At 41.9% G+C, this 22,633-nt stretch overlaps 1 protein-coding gene across 1 annotated transcript in view; it reads left to right on the plus strand.

Moving 5' to 3' along the window:
- Window positions 1-22,633, plus strand: part of LOC109932884 (probable G-protein coupled receptor 158) — a 111,813-nt gene that overhangs the window by 37,222 nt on the left and 51,958 nt on the right. The window contains exon 4 of the mRNA XM_048614424.1: window positions 10,513-10,621. Coding sequence (XP_048470381.1) covers window positions 10,513-10,621 — 109 coding nt within the window. The remainder of the gene's footprint in view (window positions 1-10,512; window positions 10,622-22,633) is intronic.

Below are 22,633 nucleotides of genomic sequence, written 5' to 3' on the forward strand. Positions count from 1 at the left end.
TGCTGAGCTTTTCCAGCAATTTCTGTTTTTGCTCCCCTTAGCTATCTCTGGTCTAAAGAGAACAATCCCAATTTCTTCATTCTCTTCAATAGCTGGATTCCTTCATCCTTGTACCATTCTAAAAAATCTCCCCTGCAGCCAATCCAAGACCTTGATAATGTCAACAGATCCAATTCGGCTTTTATTTGATCCACTTCCGTGATGTTCCTTATTACTGTTTCCACAAATCAATGAGGAAAGTTAGCAAAACATAATTGTGGGTTTAAACAGCATTGTAGGTCTACCTATAGCACATGGACTGTAGCGGTTCAAGAAGGCAGCTCACCACCACCCTCCAAGGGCAATGAGGGACAGGCAATAGATGCTGGCCAGGCCAGTGATGCTCACATCTCATACATGAATTTTTAACAATCACTCTGTATCATTGACCAACTCTACACTCCCAAATTCAATATCAATGTCTTCTGATCTGAAGTGGCAGGGGATATCGAGAGAGTACACCTTCAACTCACATGTTTTTCTCACATCCATTGAGAATTTCAAACCACAATTGTAACAGAGTCTGATTTTGGTTTACTTATTCAAATGGAGCATCCATTTGTGTTGCTTAATATATCAGGTGTAGCTCAGCCAGCAGCGCTCTTATTTCTGAGCACAAAATCATTGGTTTCAAGGCTCACTCCAGTGATTTGAGGACAACATTAAGACTGACACACTCGGTGTAGAACTAAGGGAGTGCTGCAATATTAAATGTTCAGTATTTCAGATAGAGTCATAGAGCCATACAGCATGGAAACAGACCCTTCGGTCCAACCAGTCCACATCGACCATGTTTCCAAACTAACCTACTCCCACCTGCCTGCACCTGGCCCATATCCTTCCAAATCCTTCCTAATCATGTACCTGTGCCAATGTCTTTTAAACATTGTAACTGTACCTACATCCACCACTTTCTCTGGCAATTCATTCCACACATGAATGAACTGTGTAAAAAAAGTTGCCCCTCATGTTCTTTTTAAATCTTTCTCCACTCACCTTAAAAATGTGCCCCCTCGTTTTGAACCCTAGGGAAAAGACCCTTGCTATTCACCTTACCTATGCCCTTCATGATTTTACAAACCTCAGTAAGTTACCCCCCAACCTCCTATGCTCCAGTGAAAAAAGTCCCGGTCCTTCCTGTCTATTTTTATATCTCAAACCTTCCAGTCCTGGCAACATTTTGGTAAATCTTTTCTGAACCCTCTCCAGTTTAATAATATTCTTCCTGTAACAGGGTGACCAGAACTGTACACAGACTCCAGAAAAGACCTCACCAATGTCCTGTACAATCTCGACATGATATCCCCAATGTGTTAACAGGGACCCTATTTGCTCTCTTAGGCTGGCATAATGGTTTACATGGCAATATTAGAAGAAGAGCAGGACAGGTCCTTCAGTGACCTGGGACAGTGTTTAATCTTCAACCATTATCACTGCAATAAATTTTCTGGTCATTTTTAATGTTGAAGTTTGTGGAGCTTGCTGTGCATGTATTACATGACATGTATTAAAACATTGCAAAAGTGCTTCAATAACTGTAAAGTACTGAGGTCATGAAAGATGCTATAGAAATGCAAACTTTTCTTTGAATCCATTGATTATTATTGCCTCTGTAGAAATTTCAATGCGCAATTACATTTTTGAACAACTGGTTTTAAAAGTAAAAAGTAAAAGTAAAAAAATCAAGTGTAAAAAGTGCTACAGTATAGATTTGAAAACGATCACATTAATACCTGTGATTTAAAGGTTATTTATCCTCAAAACACTTATTTTAAAAACAGCAAATATAACTTGTATTTAAGTATCTGCTTACTATGTCACTTAAAAAGGAATCAAGGATTTTCACACTAATTAATTTTGGAGTATAGTTATTATTATGATGCAGAGGGGAGGCTGCTGGGGAGGAAAAGGAAATGCTAATAATGTGCCAAATACACAAATTAGCTTTCAACTGTGACAAATGTTTATAACATTTTATCATTCGAATTATTTGGAAACTTGGATTCAAAAGTGAAGGACAAAGAAACTTTAATTTTCATTTCTGTGCAGATGACTTGTTTTATTAACAAAGATCAGAAAGTCATTTTGAACAGTGAGTTCAAATATCATTTCCAAAAAAGTCTGTTTCTTAAGTTAAGTAATGAAGTAAACTACCTGGGAGTTAATTAATGAAATGTTGATAAAGTTGAATTTTTATGACATACAGAAAGACAGAGCAGGGGCCATAGTTAGATTTCAATTGAGAAGGGCAGTTTCAGACAAGTTTTGTCTTGCACCTTTCCAGGTATATACAAAAAAAAGGGTTAAAAACAAGCTTCAACCCTGGTCTGTGTGTGCCAGTAGCCTGATATTCTACAGCGTGAACTGATGTGCTAAGAAGGTTAAAGCTTTCAAAATAGCCACTAACTACCCCTGCACTGTAGGTAAATAAGGGAAAATACTTTCACTCACTGAGTGCTGTTAGCCAGCCACTGTCAAAAGGAACTAGGACAAAAGAATTTCAATCAACCTGCAAAGCCAAGAATCTCAGGATTGACTGTTCAATAACCAATGTCAATTCCAACACCACGATCTATTGTAATGGATACACCATATCCTGTTATTCACTTCATGCATCATTCACAGACTGAACTGTATACCTTTTTAACTTAATCTTCTTTTTGGACTGACTACAAGGGACGATTCCAGCTGACATTATTTGTCCAGAAATTGGGTGAGTGGGCAATTTCCAGATTAGTTGTGAACTGCTTTTGGAATTCCTGTCTTTGGTTGGGGTGATAGACAACATGGACTAAGGCCTGTGCGGTGCATTCCAGGTCTTGGGCAGACATACACAGCTTACAGGGAACGTTGCTAAAGGGCCATGCTTCTCATGGGAGCTTAGACTGTGAGCTAAGGAAGATCTTCATTTATGTAGCCCCATTCGCGACTTCAACTGGTAGCTGACCCATTTAAATTATACCAAGATGAGAAGAGGAATGAAGATTATACACAATGAATTAAAAATAAATTTTAAAAGATAAAAGGAAGTATGTCTTTGCAAAAGTGAAAGAAAAACATGCACAACCCAATTGTTGCTGGATGTTATACAGAGAAAGTCAGTGGGTTCAGAGAGTGATAAACATTGACATCCCAGTGGCTTTCCTTGTGGTATTGTTATGGATCTAATTATGGATTTGCTACATATTGCTTTCACAGTTACTGTAACAAGGTGGTTTAACTAGCAATTATAAATTTTCATTCATCACATCACACAGTCATAGATCACGCCTTCTAATTAAGTTAGGTGTTAACATGCATCATTACTCCAGGAGCAAACTTTTTTTATGTTTAATTCTTTTGTTTGAAACATTGATCAAAGAATGTGCTGAAACCACCAAAATGCAGAGATTATTGCATCTGTATTTTGTGTGTATTACAGCTCATACCTGATCTTTACTTCAACTCCTTACCTGACAACATCTATTGATCTCAATCTTAAATATTTATATTGACGCTAGCAACCTCAGCTTTTCCAGATTTGCACTGCCTTTGAGAAAGTGATTCTTGATTTCACTCTCACACAGCTGTAAGGGGTCCTTGTGGCACACTGATATCGTACCTACTTCTCAGCCAGGATCAGGTTTCAAGTCCTACCTGTTCCAGGGGCGTGTAGCAATATTGCTGAGTGGATTGATGAGGAAACTGTCTGCACAGTTGTAATTTTAAGATGATGCAGCTTTACTCTGGGTTGCCCATCCTTCAAGGCTGTAATCACAGCTGCTACAAGTGCAGGGGTCCCACACACCAACCATGCAGTTACTGCTAGTGACCCCCACAGGTAACTGCTTGCTGCATTAACTCAGGAATGACCAAAGCTTCTACAATGTGCATCTCCCTGATTGTTCATTGAGTAAACACGCAGTATATACTGCCCAGTATTGTCATGAAGATTCCACATCCCACAAATATTGAAGAAAGAAATGCTTGCATCCACTCACTGTCCCACTCAGCACTGCACTTGCTGTTGTGGTCTGGCTGGGGACCTTGGCTGAGTGAGCCAGGCGAGAGGAGTGGGAATAGACTATCAATGTGTCTATGGGCACCACCTCCCTGTTTTCCAGGCGTACATCGACATACCAACGGTACAGACCTCTTATCCCAGTGCAGTGCCAGGAGAGACACTGACATAGAAACATACAAAATCAAATCAGGAGTAGGCCATTCAGCTCTTTGAGCCTGCTGTGCCATTTGATATGATCATGGCTGATCATCCAACTCATTACCCTGTTCCTGTGTTCTCCTCATACCCTTTGATCCCTTTACCCCTAAGAACCATACCTAACTCCTTCTTGAAAACATCCAATCTTATGACCTCAGTCATTTTCTGTGGTAGAGAATTCCACAGGTTCACCACTCTCTGGGTGAAGACATTTCTCCTCATCTTGGTCCGAAATGGCCTACCCCATATCCTTAGTCTGTCACCCCCAGTTTTGGACTCTCTGGTCTTCAGGAACATCCTACTTGCATTTATAATGTCCAGACCTGTTAGACTTTTATAGATTTCTGTGAGATTCCTTTCATTTTTCTAAACTCCAGTGAATGTAGTCCTAACTGATCCAGTCTGTCTTCATACATCAGTTCTGCCATCCCAAGAATCAGTCTGGTAAATCTTTGTTGCACTCCCTCCACAGCCAGAACATCCTTCCTCAGTTAAGGAGACCAAAACCCCACACAACACTCCAAGTAGACAACAGGAGCAAGAGTAGTTCACTCAGCCCTTCAAGCCTCCTCCACCACTCAATATGATCACAGCTGATCATTTCATGAACATCCTGACATTTGAACTATATATAGGCTTTGCAAAACCATTGCTCAAAGTTTAACAAACCACACTATTGCATGAAGAGAAGTATATAAAAAAGAAAGAAAAGACGCCTCAGGAGGTCAGGCAGTATCTGTGGAGAGAAACGGAGTTCTGATTAAAGATCACTTTGAACTGAAATACTGACTCGGTTTTTCTCCACAGATGATCCCAAAGCTGCTGAGCACTTCCAACATTTTCTGGTTTCCAATATCTGTGGCATCTTACTTTCACATGAAGAAAGAACGACAGTCTGACTTCCAATTAGTTTACCCAGAATCAATTGGTTATAAAATGAGCTTCAGAAGACACAGCAGCTAAACTTGGTGACAATAACAATTTGTATTTATATAGTAAGACTAACATAATCAAACTTCCCAAGCTGCTTCACAGAAATGCTCTGGGACAAAATTTGACTTCAAACCATAAAACCACAGAAATATTAAGGTGCAGAGGGAGTCCATTTGACCCAGCTCCACCTCACTGAACATTTTCATTTTGTCTCAGTCTCCTGCTGTTTCCAAATAATCCTGCTCATTGCTTCTTTTTAAATAAAAACAAAAAGCTTGCTCTGTTTCATCGAGGGTCCTGTCAATATTGGGCACTGATCCTAAGTTCCACCCAGTGATAGGTAGGAGTTGGCAATTCCCCTGGATTGTCCTCATGTCTCCAGGAATTGAAGGTTGCTCACCAGGACATTGCAGGGCAAGTAAACAAACCCAGGACAATAATCAAAGGGGCACTAGCACATAGTGTTTCTCCCCCTTTATTGATCATTTAGTAATGAGCTTATTCCATCATTATTTCTTGGTTGTGTGTGAGATCATACATTATAATGTTGTAAGGAGTGTCTAGATATCACAAATCTGGCTATATAAATGATATTGCTTTCTTTTACCAACCCGGGCTAAGGTTTGGGGTGTTTCCAATCAGGATTTGTACTTATCACTTCTTTTCAGTGACGCCTGATGAAAACTGCATATGTGAGAACACAACAGGGCCCAGCCGTGATGCCCATTCGTTTCAAACAGCTTGCTGTCACTCACCACAAAGTCACACATATATTCGGGGAATATTGTCAATGCCCAATTGACAAAAATGCTGATTTGTCAAAAAGCAGAAACAAAAATTACAACACAGAGAGATGAATGAACACTTTGGTGAGAAGCAGTAAATGATGTGAGAGAGATGGGCTTCTGGAGATTTATAAAGAGCACAGAGTCCTCTGCCAAAAGTGTTCATTTGTTTGCTGTGTAATTAGTACATTATTAGATTCACATTAATTATATAAATCACGTTGTAGATGACAACTTTCATAACATGCAGTCAAATTTGTAAACAAATTCCTATACTGGTTTCCTAATTAATAGTGTAATTAAAACTACATTTTTAATTAAGACCATCAGAACGTCTGGCTTGCAGTTGTTTACTAAAGGGCAGCATGAGTCGCTCTTGTGAATGGGCTGGAAATTGTGCCAAAATTACTCCAAATCCTCCAGTTTTGCAGTGTCACCTTGTGTAAATCCAAATGTAAGACCTCTTATTAGTTCCAGTGATATTTAGGGAGTCTCTGGAGACTGAGTAAAACAGGCATCAGCCCTCCCTTACATACGTTAATAGAGAATAGGGGGCTGTCAACTCTCGAAGAGGATTTAAAGAACAAGCTCCTGCATATTATTGTGGGTCAATATAGGATAAAAATCATTAAAAAGATGTTTTTTTTACTTCAATACATTTTATGTTTAAAAACAATGAAATGTCAGGGAAGGGGAATCTCCTGGATTGAATGGGGTGCTTGGAGGAAAGAGACCATCGAAGAAACTGCGAAGGTTTCCTCCAGCCTGCACTGCAGCACCAATGAGGAGCCTAGAGACTAGCCCCTGTAGAACTAAGCTATGTCTGCACCTGCACAGACCAAATTAGTCCTTCAGGTTCAACTGCACTCTAACAGATCACAAAGGGATGACAGGATTGGCAGGAGTGCTGCGGTTAGGGAAACCCATGACAGACAGTTAGCTTTCTCATCTAGTTGTTTGAAAAAGAAGGAAGAGAGAGTATTCTTTCCCAAATGCTCAGTATCACCCCAGGAACTACCTGAGGGTAATAATCAACAGAGTAAGCGCCTCAACCCGTGGGAATTTGAAAACAGGTCAAAGCCAAAACTGATTCAGAGATAGTAGGAACTGCCGATGCTGGAGAATCTGAGATAACAAGGTGTAGAGCTGGATGAACACAGCAGGCCAAGCAACATCAGAGGAGCAGGAAAGTTGACGTTTCGGGTCTGGACTCTTCTTCAGAAATGATATTTCTGAAGAAGGGTCTAAACCCGAAACGTCAGCTTTCCTGTTCCTCTGATGCTGCTTGGCCTGCTGTGTTCATCCAGCTCTGCACTGTGTTATCTCGAAGCCAAACCTGTTGTTCATTGAGGAAGCTCTTTGACAGCACCTTCCAAACACTGACCTCTACCCTCTAGAAAGGCAAGGGCAGAATATACAGGAGAACACCACGACCTGCAAGCTGCCCCTCCAAGCCACATATCATCCTGCTTTGAAAATATTTCACCATTCCTTACTGTCAAAATCCTGGAATTCCTTCCCTAATAGCATTATTGGTGGCCCTACTCCTCACAGTATATGCAAGTGACATGAAACAAAATGTGGGAGGGGGTCTGATAAGTAAGTCTGTGGCTGACACGATGAAAAGCTGGGAGGTTGACAGTGAGGAAGAAGGTCTTAGTTACAGGAAGATGTAGATGGATTGGTCAGATGTGCAGATCAGTAGCAAATGGAATTTAACCCTGATAAGTGTGAGGTGTTGCTCATTTGGAAGAAGTGACAAGACAACAGAGTACTCATTGAATGGCAGGACACTAGGAAGCTCAGAGGAACAGAGGGATCATGGGATTTTGTCCACAAATCCCTGAAGGCAGCAGGTCAGGTAAATAGGATGGTTAAGAAGGTGTACGGAACACATGCCTTTACCAGTCAAGCCAGTAATTATACGAGCAGGGAGGTTATGTTGGAGGTATATAGGACTTTGGTTAGGCCACAGCTGGAGTACTGTCTGGAGTTCTGGTCACCTCACTACGGGAAGGATGTGATTGCACTGGAGGGGATGCAAAGGAGATTCACCAGGATGTTGCCTGGGAATGAAGCAGTTTAATAATGAAGGGAGGCTGGATAAGCTCGTTTTTTTTTATTCTTTAGAGCAAAGAAGGCTAAGAGGGGCCTGATTGAGGTATGTAAGATTATGAGGGGCAAGGTAAAAAGTAGCTGTTCCCCTTTAGGCAAAGGATCAATAACAAGGAGCATCATTTTAAAGGGAAAAGCAGGAGGTTTGGAGGGGATTTGAGGAAATAAATTTTCACCTAGAGGGTGGTGGGAATCTGGAATGTGCTGCCTGGCAGGAGAGTTAAGGCCGGAAACCTCACAACCTTTAAAAAGTACTTGGATGAGCACTTGAAAGGTCATAACATTCAAGGCTATGAGCCAAGTGCTGGAAAGTGGGACTAGTGTACATTGAGAGTAGCTTTTTGTCGGCGCAGACTCGATGGGCCAAAGAGTCTCTTCTGTCCTGTATGATTCTATGACTGCAGCAGATCAAGAAGGCAGTTCACCAGCACCTTCTGAAGGGCAATTAGGGATGGGCAATAAATGCTGGCCCAGCCAGCGACACTCACAGCTTGTGAATGAATTTTTAAAAAGGATCAGTCAGGAAAATGTCTAAGATAAGTGATCAAAGCTGTAGATAGGATTTGCTAGAGACTTAAGTAATTCATCATTGAAGAATCGAAAAGAAATACCAGAGAAAAATGCCTGATGGCTACAACTGGCCCATGTTCACGAGAGTAAAATATTCATCACAATCCATTTCACTCTTCATTAGCCTCAGCCACAATGTCTTGTCATTCTTTCTGTTCCAATTCATGTACTTATTCATCACATCTATCTACTTCTCTGCAACATTAACTCCAGGCAATTCAAATCCCTTTGCAATCTGTGATCTGTTTACATTGTCCTTCACATTAAAAATGCTATGAAAATCAATAATTACTTTTTAACAGGAACACATTTCCATGATTGGTTCTGTAGAAAATCCTTTTTTAATTTATAAAGTGTTGATTTCTCTGCTCCTTTATCTGTTCCTTTTCTTTCTAAATGTTTTTAATCATTTTGAATCCTCTCTGAATATTCCTGTTCCCACACACTATTCTACAGTAACACTTTCTGCATTGCTTTCATCTTTTATATGAGACAGCTGACCTTGTAGGTGTGATCCCCTACAGAATACTAAGAAAGAGCAGTTGTTTTGCACAGCAAACTGCCAAAAACAGCAACAAGATCATATGTCATTCAATGTTACAAAAACAAAAATTATTGGAGAAACTCAGCAGGTCTGGCAGCATCTTGGAGAGAGAAGGCAGAGTTAATGTTTTAAGTTCAGTACTCTTCTACAAAACTCTGCAAATGTTTTATTTCCCCTTTTATCCTCACAAGAATGATTCCAGGGATGTCAAATTTGTAAATGGGTTAAAGGAGTAAATGTCTTTAAAAATGAAATAACTGCGGATGTTGTAAATCAGAAACAAAAACAGAAATTGCTGGAAAAGCTCAGTAGGTCTGGTAACATCTGTGAAGAGAAATCAAAGTTAACGTTTTGGGTCGGGTGACGCTTCCTCAATTCTGAGGGTCACTGGTCCCGAAACTTTAACTCTGATTTTTCTGCACAGATACTGCCAGACCTGCTGAGCTTTTCCAGCAATTTCTGTTTTTGTTTCTGCGTTAATGTCTTGTCCATCACATTGTTAAGGTTTGATCATTTCTTTGTTAAGGTTAAGATAAACAGGCAACGGGTATTAACTGTCTGAACACATAAAAATAGGAAACAGCTGGGACACTGGTCATGTTGAACGAGAGATGTAAGACTGAACAAGTCAATTGACTCTCTATATAAAAAAAACTGTGTTTCATTGTTTCTATCTTACCAGCCTGCTTGGATGCTATTAACAAGAGGACTGTTTTCCTTGGGGGAGAGAAGATTTGGAGGAGATTTGATAGAAGCATTAAAACCATGAGTGTTCTGGACAAAGTAAATATGGAGATACTAAAACAGAAATTGTTGGGAAAACTTGGCAGTCTGGCAACATCTCTGTGGAGAGAAAGCAGAGTTAGCATTTCAGGTCCTTCTTCAGGACTGTTTTTGTTTCTGATTTCCAGCATCCGCAGTTCTTTGGTCTTTTTTTGTTAACAATGGAGAAACTGTCCTCATTGTTGGAAGGATCTAGAACAAGGAGTCACCAATATAAGATAATTGACAAAATAATGTAGACTAGCAAATTGGCCAAAAATTATTAAGATTGAGATGCATTGCCTGAGCATAGGGTGGAGGCCGGTTCCATTGAGACAATCAAGTTGTAGTGGAAATTGGATTATTACCTTTAAAAGGGAGAATGCACAGAGTCATGGGAGAAAGGCAGGAGAATGACTTTAAGTGAATTGTTCACTCAGAGAGCTGGCACAGACAAGATAGGTCGAATAGACTCCTTCTGTGCTGTAACAATTCTGTAATTTTTTTAAACAGGAATTTAAATGTTTGCCTTTATATATGTACTTGCTTTTCTTCTATTTCAGAGGAGTGATCCGAATGGATGTTAACCTGCAGAGCGTGGATATTGACCAGTGCTCAACCGAAGATAGTTGGTTTGCAGATTCCCATCAGTGTGACGTAAACAGCACAGAGGTAAGGATAGTTGATAGAGAGCTGGGTATGGAGTCCTCATGGTTTTATGGCTATTCAGAGGAATGTGTGACAGTCTGACCATTGGTTAAAGGAAAAAAAAATTCACTCTAAAACATTAGATTTATCATTGTACAGATTAAAATTATTTTACAGGTAGTGATATATTAATAGTTTGTTTCAATGCTTATTTGGTTAATGCACTATTCTCTATGGAACAAATTTCCACTGACCTTGGGTACAATTTGTGTCACATTAGCAGATTTCAGCCAAGGTAGCAATGCACAATCTGGACAATGGACAGTCATTGAGTACATTTAAGACTGAGATAGATAGGTTCTTGATTATCAAGGGGATCAAGGGTTACGGGGAGAAAGCAGGAGAATGCGGTGAGGAACTTATCAGCCATGATTGAATGGCGGAGCAGACTCAATGGGCCGAATGGCCTAATTTCTGCTCCTATGTCTTATGGTCTTATGGTAGCAATGGACAATCTACAATTGCCCTCTGTGTCTCCTCTGCTAAGAAAGGAGACAATTAGAATTAAATAGGATTCTTGCTCCTGGTCATTTCTGTGGGGAAAATGATATCGAGGCTTGTTGCTGGGAAACACCCTATGGTCTAATTGAAAGATAACACGTATTGTCTAGTTTCACACATACAATTAAATCTTGGTCAGAGCTATTCTAAGGAACATCTTGAAAGCTGAAGAGGGATTAAGATCGAAATTTTAAAAGTTAGAGACTTGGTAGCTGAAGGCATGGCTAACGATGTGAAGTGATTTAAATCAGGGAAGTTGGTTTTTATTTCATTCACAAAGTGTAACTAGGCTAGCTTTTATTGCCCAGAGGGCAGTTAAGTGTCAACCATATTGCTGAGTTTCTGGAGTCACATGTAGGCCAATAGATTCCTCCCCTAAAGGACACAGTGAAGCAGAGGATTTTTTCCTGACAATGGTTTCATGGTCATCATTAGATTTTTAATTCCAGGTATTTATTGAATTCAAATCCCACCAACTACCATGGCAGGATTTGAACCCAGGTCCCCAGAACATTACCAGGGTCTCTGGATTAATAGTCCAGCAATAACACGACTCAGCCATCACCTCCCCTTAAATACAAGAGGCCAAAACATGGGGAGGAGCACAGATATCTTCAATGATTGTTTGGTTTGATGTGCTTATGGACAGTCTCAATTTAAATATTCTCATAACTGAATTTACATTCCTGTACAGCCTTTGCCTATCCTAAAACTCTTTGAGAATTCTATGTTCTTCCATGTGTAGCTTTGACAGCATTCCTGGCAGTCCTTGTCTAGCCATTGGTGGCTATGCCTTAAGCTATCTTGGTCTTAAACTTTGGAATATCCAATGACTGCTCTGACTCTCCTCCTTAAGACTGTCCTCATCTATGTCTAACCCTCTGATCTAACTTTTGGCAGCTGACCAAATATCTCCTTATTTGGGCTCGGTCAAATTTTGGGGCTAACTCCCATGAAGCACTTTGGGATGTTCTGCAATACTTAAAGGTGCAATATCAATGCAAGCTCTTGGTAACCATTGTGAGGGCCCTTGTGTTATCTTGCAACAATGCCAGGGGATGTTTGATGTTCTCTGACAGAATGTACAGAACTCCCAGATAGTAAAGGGAATTCAAGCCCATGAATAAAACAAAAGCCTGTTTTAAAATTCACTCTGAAGCTGTTTTATTTTAAATGTCAAAGATAATTTTCATAAAAATACTTCTTTTCTCTGATAAAGCTGTTTTGAATTAAAGGATCACCTTCCCCCTGCCCTGTCTTTTCATTTGATTAACATAATAAATTCCTTTCATAAACAGAAATTATTCAAAAACTTAACATTCCAGCCCGCAGAAAATTAGCATAATTTGCTATTGCAACCTTGTCTATTCAACATTACTCACCTTATTATAACATTGCATTCAGCAATACTTCAGGTAGAACCTGAGACTGGGAACATTCTGGAATATTGCAAAGACATAGGCTCACATTTATAGGATCTGAGCTGTGAAATGAAAATGAATTTTTTTTCATTCAGGGAATGTGGGCCTCCTCCACCAGTGAACTTGCTCAGAGTTTCAGTTTAGAAAAGAATCTGGCAATATTGAATGCACTAAATTTAATGGAAAAAAAGAATCAAAGCAGCAAATTCCCAATTTACACTCTCTCAACTGGGTTTACCATCTCTGCTTGTGTGCAGTTCCGGAGGTTTGATCACATGACTTCTTGCTTCAAACAGCTCTGCCCCAAGCTCACGCCATTAGTTCTTCTGCTAGGCACACACCATCCTCCTGTGGTCAATTGGAAACAGGAATCTCTCATTCCTGGAGACACGAGGACAATCTTCAAAGGTTGGTAACGTTCCCTAGATTGAACCAACTCTGCCACTGAATTAGGGAAAAGGGTTGAGAAATTATTCATTTCCCCCATCTGGCCCCTATTGCTCACTCAGAAAAGGATAGGAAAAAGAATTCAACCAGGTTTCCTGCTCCTGTTCCCTCCTGAATCCTCCTCAAAGGAATCCACTAGTCCTGATTCTTTCATTTAATGGTTGACTCTTACTATCAGAGACTAAGGCGTAATGATACATCACTTGTGGGCAATTGAGCCCTAGCAAGAGTCAACATCTTCAGCAAAATCTGGAAGAGAACTTGGTGGGGATCCAAAACAGTGGTTAAGTATTCCTAAACAAAGCTGATGTAGTTGCAATTACGGAAATATAAATTGTCAGCCGTTGGTTTCAAGATGGAGAATGTAAGTGGGCAGGGAATGAGAGAGCTGGGACACATCTCAGTGATGTCGAGGACCTCATTAATAACAAGATGACGAAAATGGCAGCTTGACACATCACCAGGTCCTCAGGGAAGCAGGAAAGAAATTAAAATGCAGCAGGCAGTTGCATGAAGAGTTTTAATAGTATAACCTCCCCAGATTCAGTACAATGCAGCTGGCAGCCTGACATCACCTGCAGAGGTAGAGTGAATCGGAGACCTGCATATGTTAATAGGAAAGAAATCTAAATTCTGGGGCAGTTTTTTAGTTCCCTGACAGACTGTGTCCTTGAATCTTGTAGCATTTTGGAAGAGTTTTCCAAACAGCCTCTAATTATAATCTTGTTTTAAACTCTGAGGCTCAAATCCTAATTCTTAACCCCAGTGAAACTCTGGCACAGTGAGCTAAATTACACCGCATTTTGGCAAAGTGTGATTTTCACAGTTTCACAGTTCCACAGAAGGGTTCTCTCCAGAGAGGCCTACATATTTTCTCGCACTATCATCCCCAAACTTGCCTCATTAACTGGCTTCTCTGCCCAAATGGCATTCTTCTTGTCCAGTGCTAGCCCATTTCCCTCACTTGTGGTAGCTGGAAGTTCTCTCCTCTGCCCCAGGATATCCTGGGATATACTGACATTCCTGGTGCCATCCTCTAACCCCAGCCCTACTCCTGGTTGAGTATTGGCAATCTTAAGAGGTCCCTCACTGCCAATGTATTAGCACAGCAGCTGCAAGCCAATGTTTCCCATGACCCAGGTCACATGGATGACACTTCCTCGGACAAACGGCGATACATTCCTACACCAATCACAGTTTCAGCAGTGTACCACACAGTTTATCTGTCCTTCACCACATCTCCTCGTACAATCTTCTCTAAATCATTGCCTCTCATTCCCCTATGTCCACAGTAGCCCGGTATTGTATCACTGTTCGATGTGGGACCATCTCTCACAGGAAGACCTCAGTCACATCAAAAAAAAGCTTTATTTACAAACACTAAAAATATCTGCACTGTAAGCCCCTGACATTCGTTCTGGTGAGGACCTGAGGAATAATTTTTTCACAGACAGGGTGGTGCATGTCTGGAATGAGCTGCCAGAGGAAGTGGTGGAGGCTGGTACAACTGTAGAATTAAAAGACATCTGGATGGGTATATGAATAGTTAGAGTTTAGAGGGATATGGGCCAAATGCTGATAAATGGGACTAGGTCACATTGGGTTGTATGGTCAATGTGGAGGAGTTGGACTGAAGGGTCTGGTTCCATGTGGTATGACTCTATAACTCTATGACTCCCAAGACTTGACTGTGCTCTACACCACCACTCACTGCTAGCCCTGACTGACCAGATTCATGACCAATTTCTTTGGAGCTTCCTGACTGATGATCTGTTATTCCTCTGGCTGGAGCTGCAGGATTGACTATGCCCCATTCCCTGAATCCCTGACCCTGACCAACCCAAGATGACACTAGCCCTGACTGACTGCACAGGGTTCACTATTCCCCCATACCACATACCCCCCAACCCCCACCCTCAACTAAGAACTGACCCCACGCCTGAGGACTACTCCCATTTCTTTGTGAAACATGGCCATTTGGATGAAACCCATGCAGTGTGTTTGCTGTGTAAGCTGTTGGCACATGGTGCTGGTATGAGGTTGATGCGGCACTGTGCCTTACTGCTACATGTTCACCCCTTGACTGATCACTGCTGACCATGGCACGGTGGCTCAGTGGTTAGCACTGCTACCTCACCGCACCAGGGACCCGGGTTCAATTCCACCCTCGGGCGACTGTGTGGAGTTTGTACGTTCTCCCCATGTCTGCGTGGGGTTCCTCCGGGTGCTCCGGTTTCCTCCCACAATCCAAAAATGTGTGCAGGTCGTGCTAAATTGCCCATAGTGTTCAGGGATGTGTAGGTTAGGGGAATGGGTCAGGGTGGAATGCTCTGAGTGTCGGTGTGGACTTGTTGGGCCAAAGGGCCTGTTTCCACACTGTAGGGATTCTATGAAAATGACAAGCTGCATGGCTTTACATCTGCACTAAACAGCAAGGCAGGTCAGCAGTAAGGGGGAGGCAATGGCCTAGTGGTATTATTGCTGGACTGTTAATCCAGAGACCCAGATAACGTTCTAGGGAACGCAGGTTGGGATCCCACCATGGCAGATGGTGGAATTTGAATTCAATAAAAAAAATTCTGGAATCAGGAGTCTGACAATGACCATGAATCCATTGTCAATTGTCAGAAAAACCCATCTTGTTCACTAATGTCCTTTAGGGAAGGAAACTGCCATCCTTACCTGGTCTGGTCAACATGTGACACCAGACCCAGAGCAATGTGGTTGACACTGAACTGCCCTCTGGACAATTAGGGATGAGCAATAAATGCTGCCTAGCCAGCGATAAATAAATGCTGCCCTCTCAGTGACACCCTCATCCTGTGAACGAATAAAAAGTACTGTTGGCCTTTAAAATGCGGCTAAGGGAGCAAAACACTAAAAGACAAAGCAAGGCAATGATGCTGTAACTATCCAGGTCAGTGCTAAGCGAGTGAGCCCCCAATGAAAGTAAGGGAGCAGGCCTGAGACAGTCTGATCGAGTGTGTATGCTGGGAACCTGTCCCTGCCACAGTGTCCTTGCAGCAGCATTAGAACGTAGAACATAGAACAGTACAGGCCCTTTGGCCCACAATGTTGTGCCGAATTTTTACCCTAAACCTAAGGTCTATCTAACCTCCACCCCTATCTTATACTATCATCCATATGCCTATCTAATAGCCACATAAATGCCCCTAATGAGGCCGACTCCACTACCCTCTCCAGCAATGCATTCCACGCCCGGACCACTCTCTGAGTAAAGAACTAACTTCCTGACGTCTCCCCTATATCTACCTCCACTCACTTTAAAACTATGCCCCCTCATAATAGCTACCTCCACTCTAGGAAAAAGTCTCTGGCTGTCCATTCTATCTATACCACTGATCATTTTGTACATCTCTATCAAGTCAATGCAGCATTGCAATGAGAGGTGTCATTGTGCAGCATTATAGTGCAGAATCCTACTGTGAGTGGGTCTGAAATGTGCCATGATGGTGCAGTGAGGCAGACATCAGTGTCTGTGGGTGCACACAATTGCTGCCCACGGAGTGTGCCCAGAGATGTTGATGCCCAGCATTTGGAATGGAGGTCTGGAGGAACGACTGGTGAGCTGGAGTCACCAGGTACCCGCTTTGACTGTCACGTTGGAAATTTTCGCCATCTAAGTTGCTACCTGGCAGGTGGTGGAATAGCAAACTATGTATTAACAAGGCCGGATTAATTGCTAATGAGCAATGATTCCTGTTAATAGACCTCTTGCCATTCTCGAGCGAGAATCTAGTCTCAACATCTGGAATTGCTTTGGAAAATGCAACTCATTATTCACAATGTTGTGAAAGGCCTCACTCAAATTCTCACATGATTCTCCCAAATTTCTCACCATTCCCCACATCAGGAAGAGCCTACGCAAAGAAACTTAAATACAGCAAAACTCAGAATGAAAATCCCTTCATCGATAAATAATTCCAAGCTCCAGTGCACTTACTATGCAAATACACTGTCAAGAGAAACTATTTCCCTTTCGGTCAGCATATGTGCACTGCATTCATGAGGATCAGTAGAATTGTACTTCAGTGAAAACCAATTCTTCCAGTTATGTTTGACTCTATTCATCACTTTTAGCACACAGTACAAAACCAATTTCCTAACTCATTCTCACACCTTTTATTTTGCTAGAATTGGTGCCACAAACCAATCATTTCAGGCAAATTACAGGGAGAGGAGAATCCAGCAAATGGTATGGTTTTTTAAAGAATGGAATCAATTTCAAGGCAGTCCCACAGCATGCTGAAATATTTTAAGTGCACTAATTGTCTTTTGAACGGGAGAGCTTGGGAGTAAATATTTCAATTAATGTTCAGATCTAATTTGACGCTTTGAATGTCAGCAATGAGAGACAGCAATAACGTCATGCTAGTGACTATGGAATTTACAGATGCTCCCTTAATAACTACATGGCAATGCATCAAGTAATTGATGACTTAATTCCAGATTGCAGTGGTCAGGATTTTGAAAGATTTTTGTGAACAGAAGCTGTTACCTGTATTATTCGAAACTTTCTATTATCTCATTTTCTTTTCAACAACAACTTGCACTTAGATAGCACCTATGACATAGAGAAACATTGCAATCCAAGTGTACAGCAAACTTTAAACTGAAATGAAGTAACAGCATTACAAGAAGTGGGAGATTTTGACAGCTTGCATTCCATTTAGTAGGAAAATGAGAGGAATTGACTGATTAGAAAATGTTGACAATTGTCCATCTTGATACAGAGAGAGTGTATTTGCAATTAGTGAGGTAAATCTGGCTGTCCTTGACATTAAGGTAGTATTTGACTGAATGTGACATCTAGGAACCCAAGCAAAACTGGAGTCAATGGGAATTGGAGAAAACTCTCCAGTTGGTGTCATACCTGACGCATAGAGAGATGGTTGTGGTTGTTGGAGGTCAGCCATCTCAGCTCCAGGATATCTCTGCAGGAGTTCCTCAGGGTAGTGTCCTCAGCCCAACCATCATCATCAATGACATTCCCTCCAGCAGATCAGAAGTGGAGATATTGATTGATTGGTGCTGACCATTGTACATTCACAACTCTTCAGATACTGAAGCAGTCCATGCCAGAATGCAGAAAGATCAGACAAAATTCAGTTCTGGGCTAACAATTGACATTCATGCCACACAAATACCAGACAATGAGATCTCCCAAGAAGGAATCTAACCATCGTTCCTTGACATTCAATGGCATCACCACCACTGAATTCCCCCACTATCAACATCTTGAGGGTTGCCATTCATTGGAATTTGAACTGGAATAGCTATATACATTACCGTAGTTACAAGAGCAGGTCACAAGGGCAGCATTGTGGCTCAGTGATTAGTGCTGCTGCCTCACAATGCCAGGGACCTGGGTTCGATTCCAGCCTCTGGGCAACTGTCTCTGTAGAGTTTGCACATTTTCTCCGTGTCAGTGTCCGTTTCCTCCCACAGTCCAAAGATGTGCAGGTTAGGTGGATTGGCCATGCTAAATTGCCCATAAGGTCCAGGGGTGTGCAGGCCAGGTGGACTCGTCATGTGAAACACAGGGTGTTAGGGTAGGGGAGTGGGTTTGGATGAGATGTTCTTCAGAGGGTCAGTATGGACACGATGGGCCAAATGGCCTGCTTCAGCATTGAAGGGAATCTATGTTGACTAGGCATATTGCAGTAAGTAATTCACTTCCTGACTTCCCGAAACCTGTTCACCATCAAGACATAAATCAGGAATGTGATAGTGTATCGTCTCAGTCACCTGGATGAATGCAGCTCTGAAAACACTCAAGAAGTTTGACACCATGCAAGACAAAGCAGTCTGCTTGGTTCGCGCCACATCCACTCCCACCACCACCAAAGCTCAGTAGTAGCAAGATGCACTGCAAAAATTCACCAAGGATGATTAGACAGCACCTTCCAAACCCGTGACCATTTCCATCTAGAAGGACAAAAGCAGCAGGTACCAGAGAACACCACTATCTCCAACTTTTCCTCCAAGCCACTCACCATCCTGACTTGGAAAAGTTTCCACATTTCTTCATGTTGTTGGGTCAAAATCCTGGAACTCCTCCCTAAAGCATTGTTGGTGTCCCTGCACCCTGAGACTGCAGCAGTTTGGAAAGGCAGCTCACCACTGCTGGCAAAGGGGCATTGGATTCCAAACATTAACTGTTTTTCTCTCCTCAGATGCTGCCAAACCTGCTGAGTTTCTGTTTTTGTTTCAGATTTCCTGCATGCACAACTCTTTGTTTCATTTAAACAGTCTAACCATTTCAGATTAATAAGCTTTTCATCCGAAGTAAACTGTTTAATTCAGGAACAAAGGCTTAGGACCAGGCAAAGGCTGAAACGTCAGCTTTCCTGCTCCTCTGATGCTGCTTGGCCTGCTGTGTTCATCCAGCTCTACACCTTGTTAACTTATATTTACGATGTCACTTTAGAGACTGAATTCTCAATTAGCTGCAAGTGAGAGTGAATCTGAAAATGTGTGAATATTATCAACTCCCTCCACAAACAATCATTAGCTTATGGTGATTGTAAAGTTTTGTTATTCGGTTTTTGGTAGTTTTTCATGAAATCATTCTGTAATTCTGTTTTTTTTTTCTGTAAAATCTCAAATGGTCTCTGCACCTTTTCTCCTGTCCTAGTGTATTTTCCTCCCCTTTCATCTCAAGAAAATATCTTTTTGAGTATTCTTCACCCATGAGCGTAGACAGTGAGTAGCAAGATATCAAACCATTAGTCACCATGGCAGGTGAGCCAAACGCTCATTATCTCCATTGGTAGCTCTTCCCAGAGCAGTCACTGAATAGCAATCAGGATTTTCGGTCATATTTACACTTCAAGGTGATGAAGCTAATTGTAGCAGCTTTACTTTCACTTTGAGGAAACATAGAAAATAGGTGCAGGAGTAGGCCACTTGGCTCCTTGAGCCTGCACCACTATTCATGGCTAATCATGCAATCTCAATATCCCATTTGATCCCTTTAGCCACAAGGGCCACTTCCAGCTTCCTCCTGAATATATCTAATGGACTGGCCCCAACAACTTCCTGTGGCAGAGAATTCCACAGGTTCACAACACGCTGAGTGAAGAAATTCTTCCTCATCTCAGTCCTGAATGGCTTACCCCTTATTCTTAGACTGTGATCCCTAGTTCTAGACTCCCGCAACATCAGGAGCATTCTTCCCACATCTAGCATGTCCAGTCCCATCAGGATTTTATATGTTGGTATGAGATTCCCCTCATTCTTCTAAATGCCAGTGAGTATAACCCCAGCTGATCCAATCTTTCCTCATATGTCAGTCTGCCATCCCAGAAATCAGTCTAGTCAACCATTGTTGGACTCCCTTAGTAGTGAGAATGTCCTTCCTCAGCCTAGGAGGCCAAACCTGCACACAATACTCAAGGTGTGGCCTCACTAAGGCCCTGTATAACTGCAGCAAGACATCTTTACTCTGATAGCTTTCCTCACTGCCCGCTGCACCTGCACACCAACCTTCAGTGACTGTTCCACCATCCAGGTCTCGTTGCACCTCATCTTTTCCTAAACTACTACCATTCAGATAATAATCTGCCTTCCTGTTTTTGTGACCAAAGTGGATAACCTCACATTTATCCATGTTATATTGTATTTGCCCACTCAGCCAGTCAGTCCAGGTCACCCTACAGCCTTTTAGCATCCTCCTCACATCACACACTGCCACCTCTGCTCAACATCAGCAAAACTAAAGAACTGATCATTGACTTCAGGAAGAAAGGAGGAGAACATGCCCCCACCTACATCAACGGAACTGAGGTTGAGAGGGAGGTGAGCATCAAGTTCCTCAGAGTGACAATAACCAATTTACTATCTTGGACTTCCCACGTAGATGCAACGGTCAAGAAGGCACAACAACGCTTCTTATTCCTCAGGTGGCTCAGGAAACTTGGCATGTCCATAAGGTCCCTCACCAACTTCTACAGATGCACCATTGAAAGCATACCGTCCAGGTGCATAACAGCTTGGTATGGCAACTGCCCAGGACCGTAAGAAACTACATAAGGTGGTGTGCACAGCCCAGACCATCACAGAAGCCAACCTTCCATCCATGGACTCTATTTACATGTTTTGCTGCTGCAGAAAGGTGGCCAACATCATCAAAAACCCACTGCACCCCGGTAACAATCTCCTACAACCTCTTCCATCAGGCAGAAGATACAGAAGCCTGAACACACACATGAGCAGATTCAGGAACAGCTTCTTCCTGGTCGTTATCAGACTGATGAATGGACTCTCTCGCCTCAAATTGCACTGATCTTGCTAACATTGATCTCGCCTAGTGCATGCCCTGTGTAATGTAACCTGTATGCCTCTGTCTTATTGATCTGTACATCCTTGCTTACTATCATCTGCCTGTACTGCTCATAAACAAAGCTTTTCACTGTACTTCGGCACAGGTTACAATAAATCAATCAAGCAAGGCACAAGCAGCTTAGTGTCGTCTGCAGATTTGGAGATACTTCATTCAATTCCTTCGTCCAAGTCATTGATGTATATATGAGGTCCCAGCACTGAACCCTGTGGCACCCCATTCGTCACTGCCTGGCACTCTGAAAAGGATCCATTTATTCCAACTCTGTCCTTCCTGTCTGCCAACCAGTTCTCTATCCATGTTAATACATTACCTCGGAAACTGTGAGCTTTAATTATCCTTACATATCTCTTGTGTGGGACCTTGTCAAAAGCCTTTTGAAAGTGCAGATACACAACATCTACTGATTCATTCTTGTCCACTCTGCTGGTCACATCCTGAAAAAATTCCAGAAGATTTGTCGAGCCTGATTTCCCTTTAGTGAATCCATGCTGACTTGGGAACAATCCTGTCATCGCTTTCCAAATACTCAGTTTTTACATCCTTAATAATTGACTCCAGCATTTCCCCCACCATCAATGTCAGGCTAACTGGCCTATAATTCCCTAATTTCTCTCTCCCTCCTTCTTCAAAAAGAGGTGTTACGTTAGCTGCCCTCCAGTTCATTGGAACTCTTCCAGAGTCTACAGAATGCTTGAAAATGATCACCAATGCATCTGCTATTTTTCGGGCCACTTCCTTAAGTACTCTGGGATGCACAGCATCAGGAGACAGCACAAAGTGACCAGTGAACATGAGACAATTTGGTCTGAATAGATTCTTACTCTATCTGGCATGTTATTTACCAATTTTAAGCCATCAGGAGAGCTCCATGTTGGAGAATTTTTGATTCAAGATTTGAAGAGTCAAATAAATTACAACATTTCAAAGTTCTTTATATTCAGTTTCAGTGACACCCAACCGATCTGAAATAATCTGCTTTATTAATTACCTAATAGGATTAATCTCACTCCTAATTATTTATATTGAATTTTACGGCACAGAACCAGGCTACCTGGTCCAGTTAGGTCAGGTTTGTTCAAGTTCCATTCCAGATGTCTCAGTACACAATCAAGCTAACATTTTGTACAGTACTGAAAGAAAACTGCATATTTAAAGGTAACACAGTGTGGAGCTGGGTGAACACAGCAGGTCAGGCAGCATCAGAGGAGCAGGAAAGCTGACATTTCAGGTCGGGACCCA

Source organism: Rhincodon typus, chromosome 30, assembly GCF_021869965.1.
Source record: "Rhincodon typus isolate 14 chromosome 30, sRhiTyp1.1, whole genome shotgun sequence".
Lineage (NCBI taxonomy): Eukaryota > Metazoa > Chordata > Chondrichthyes > Orectolobiformes > Rhincodontidae > Rhincodon > Rhincodon typus.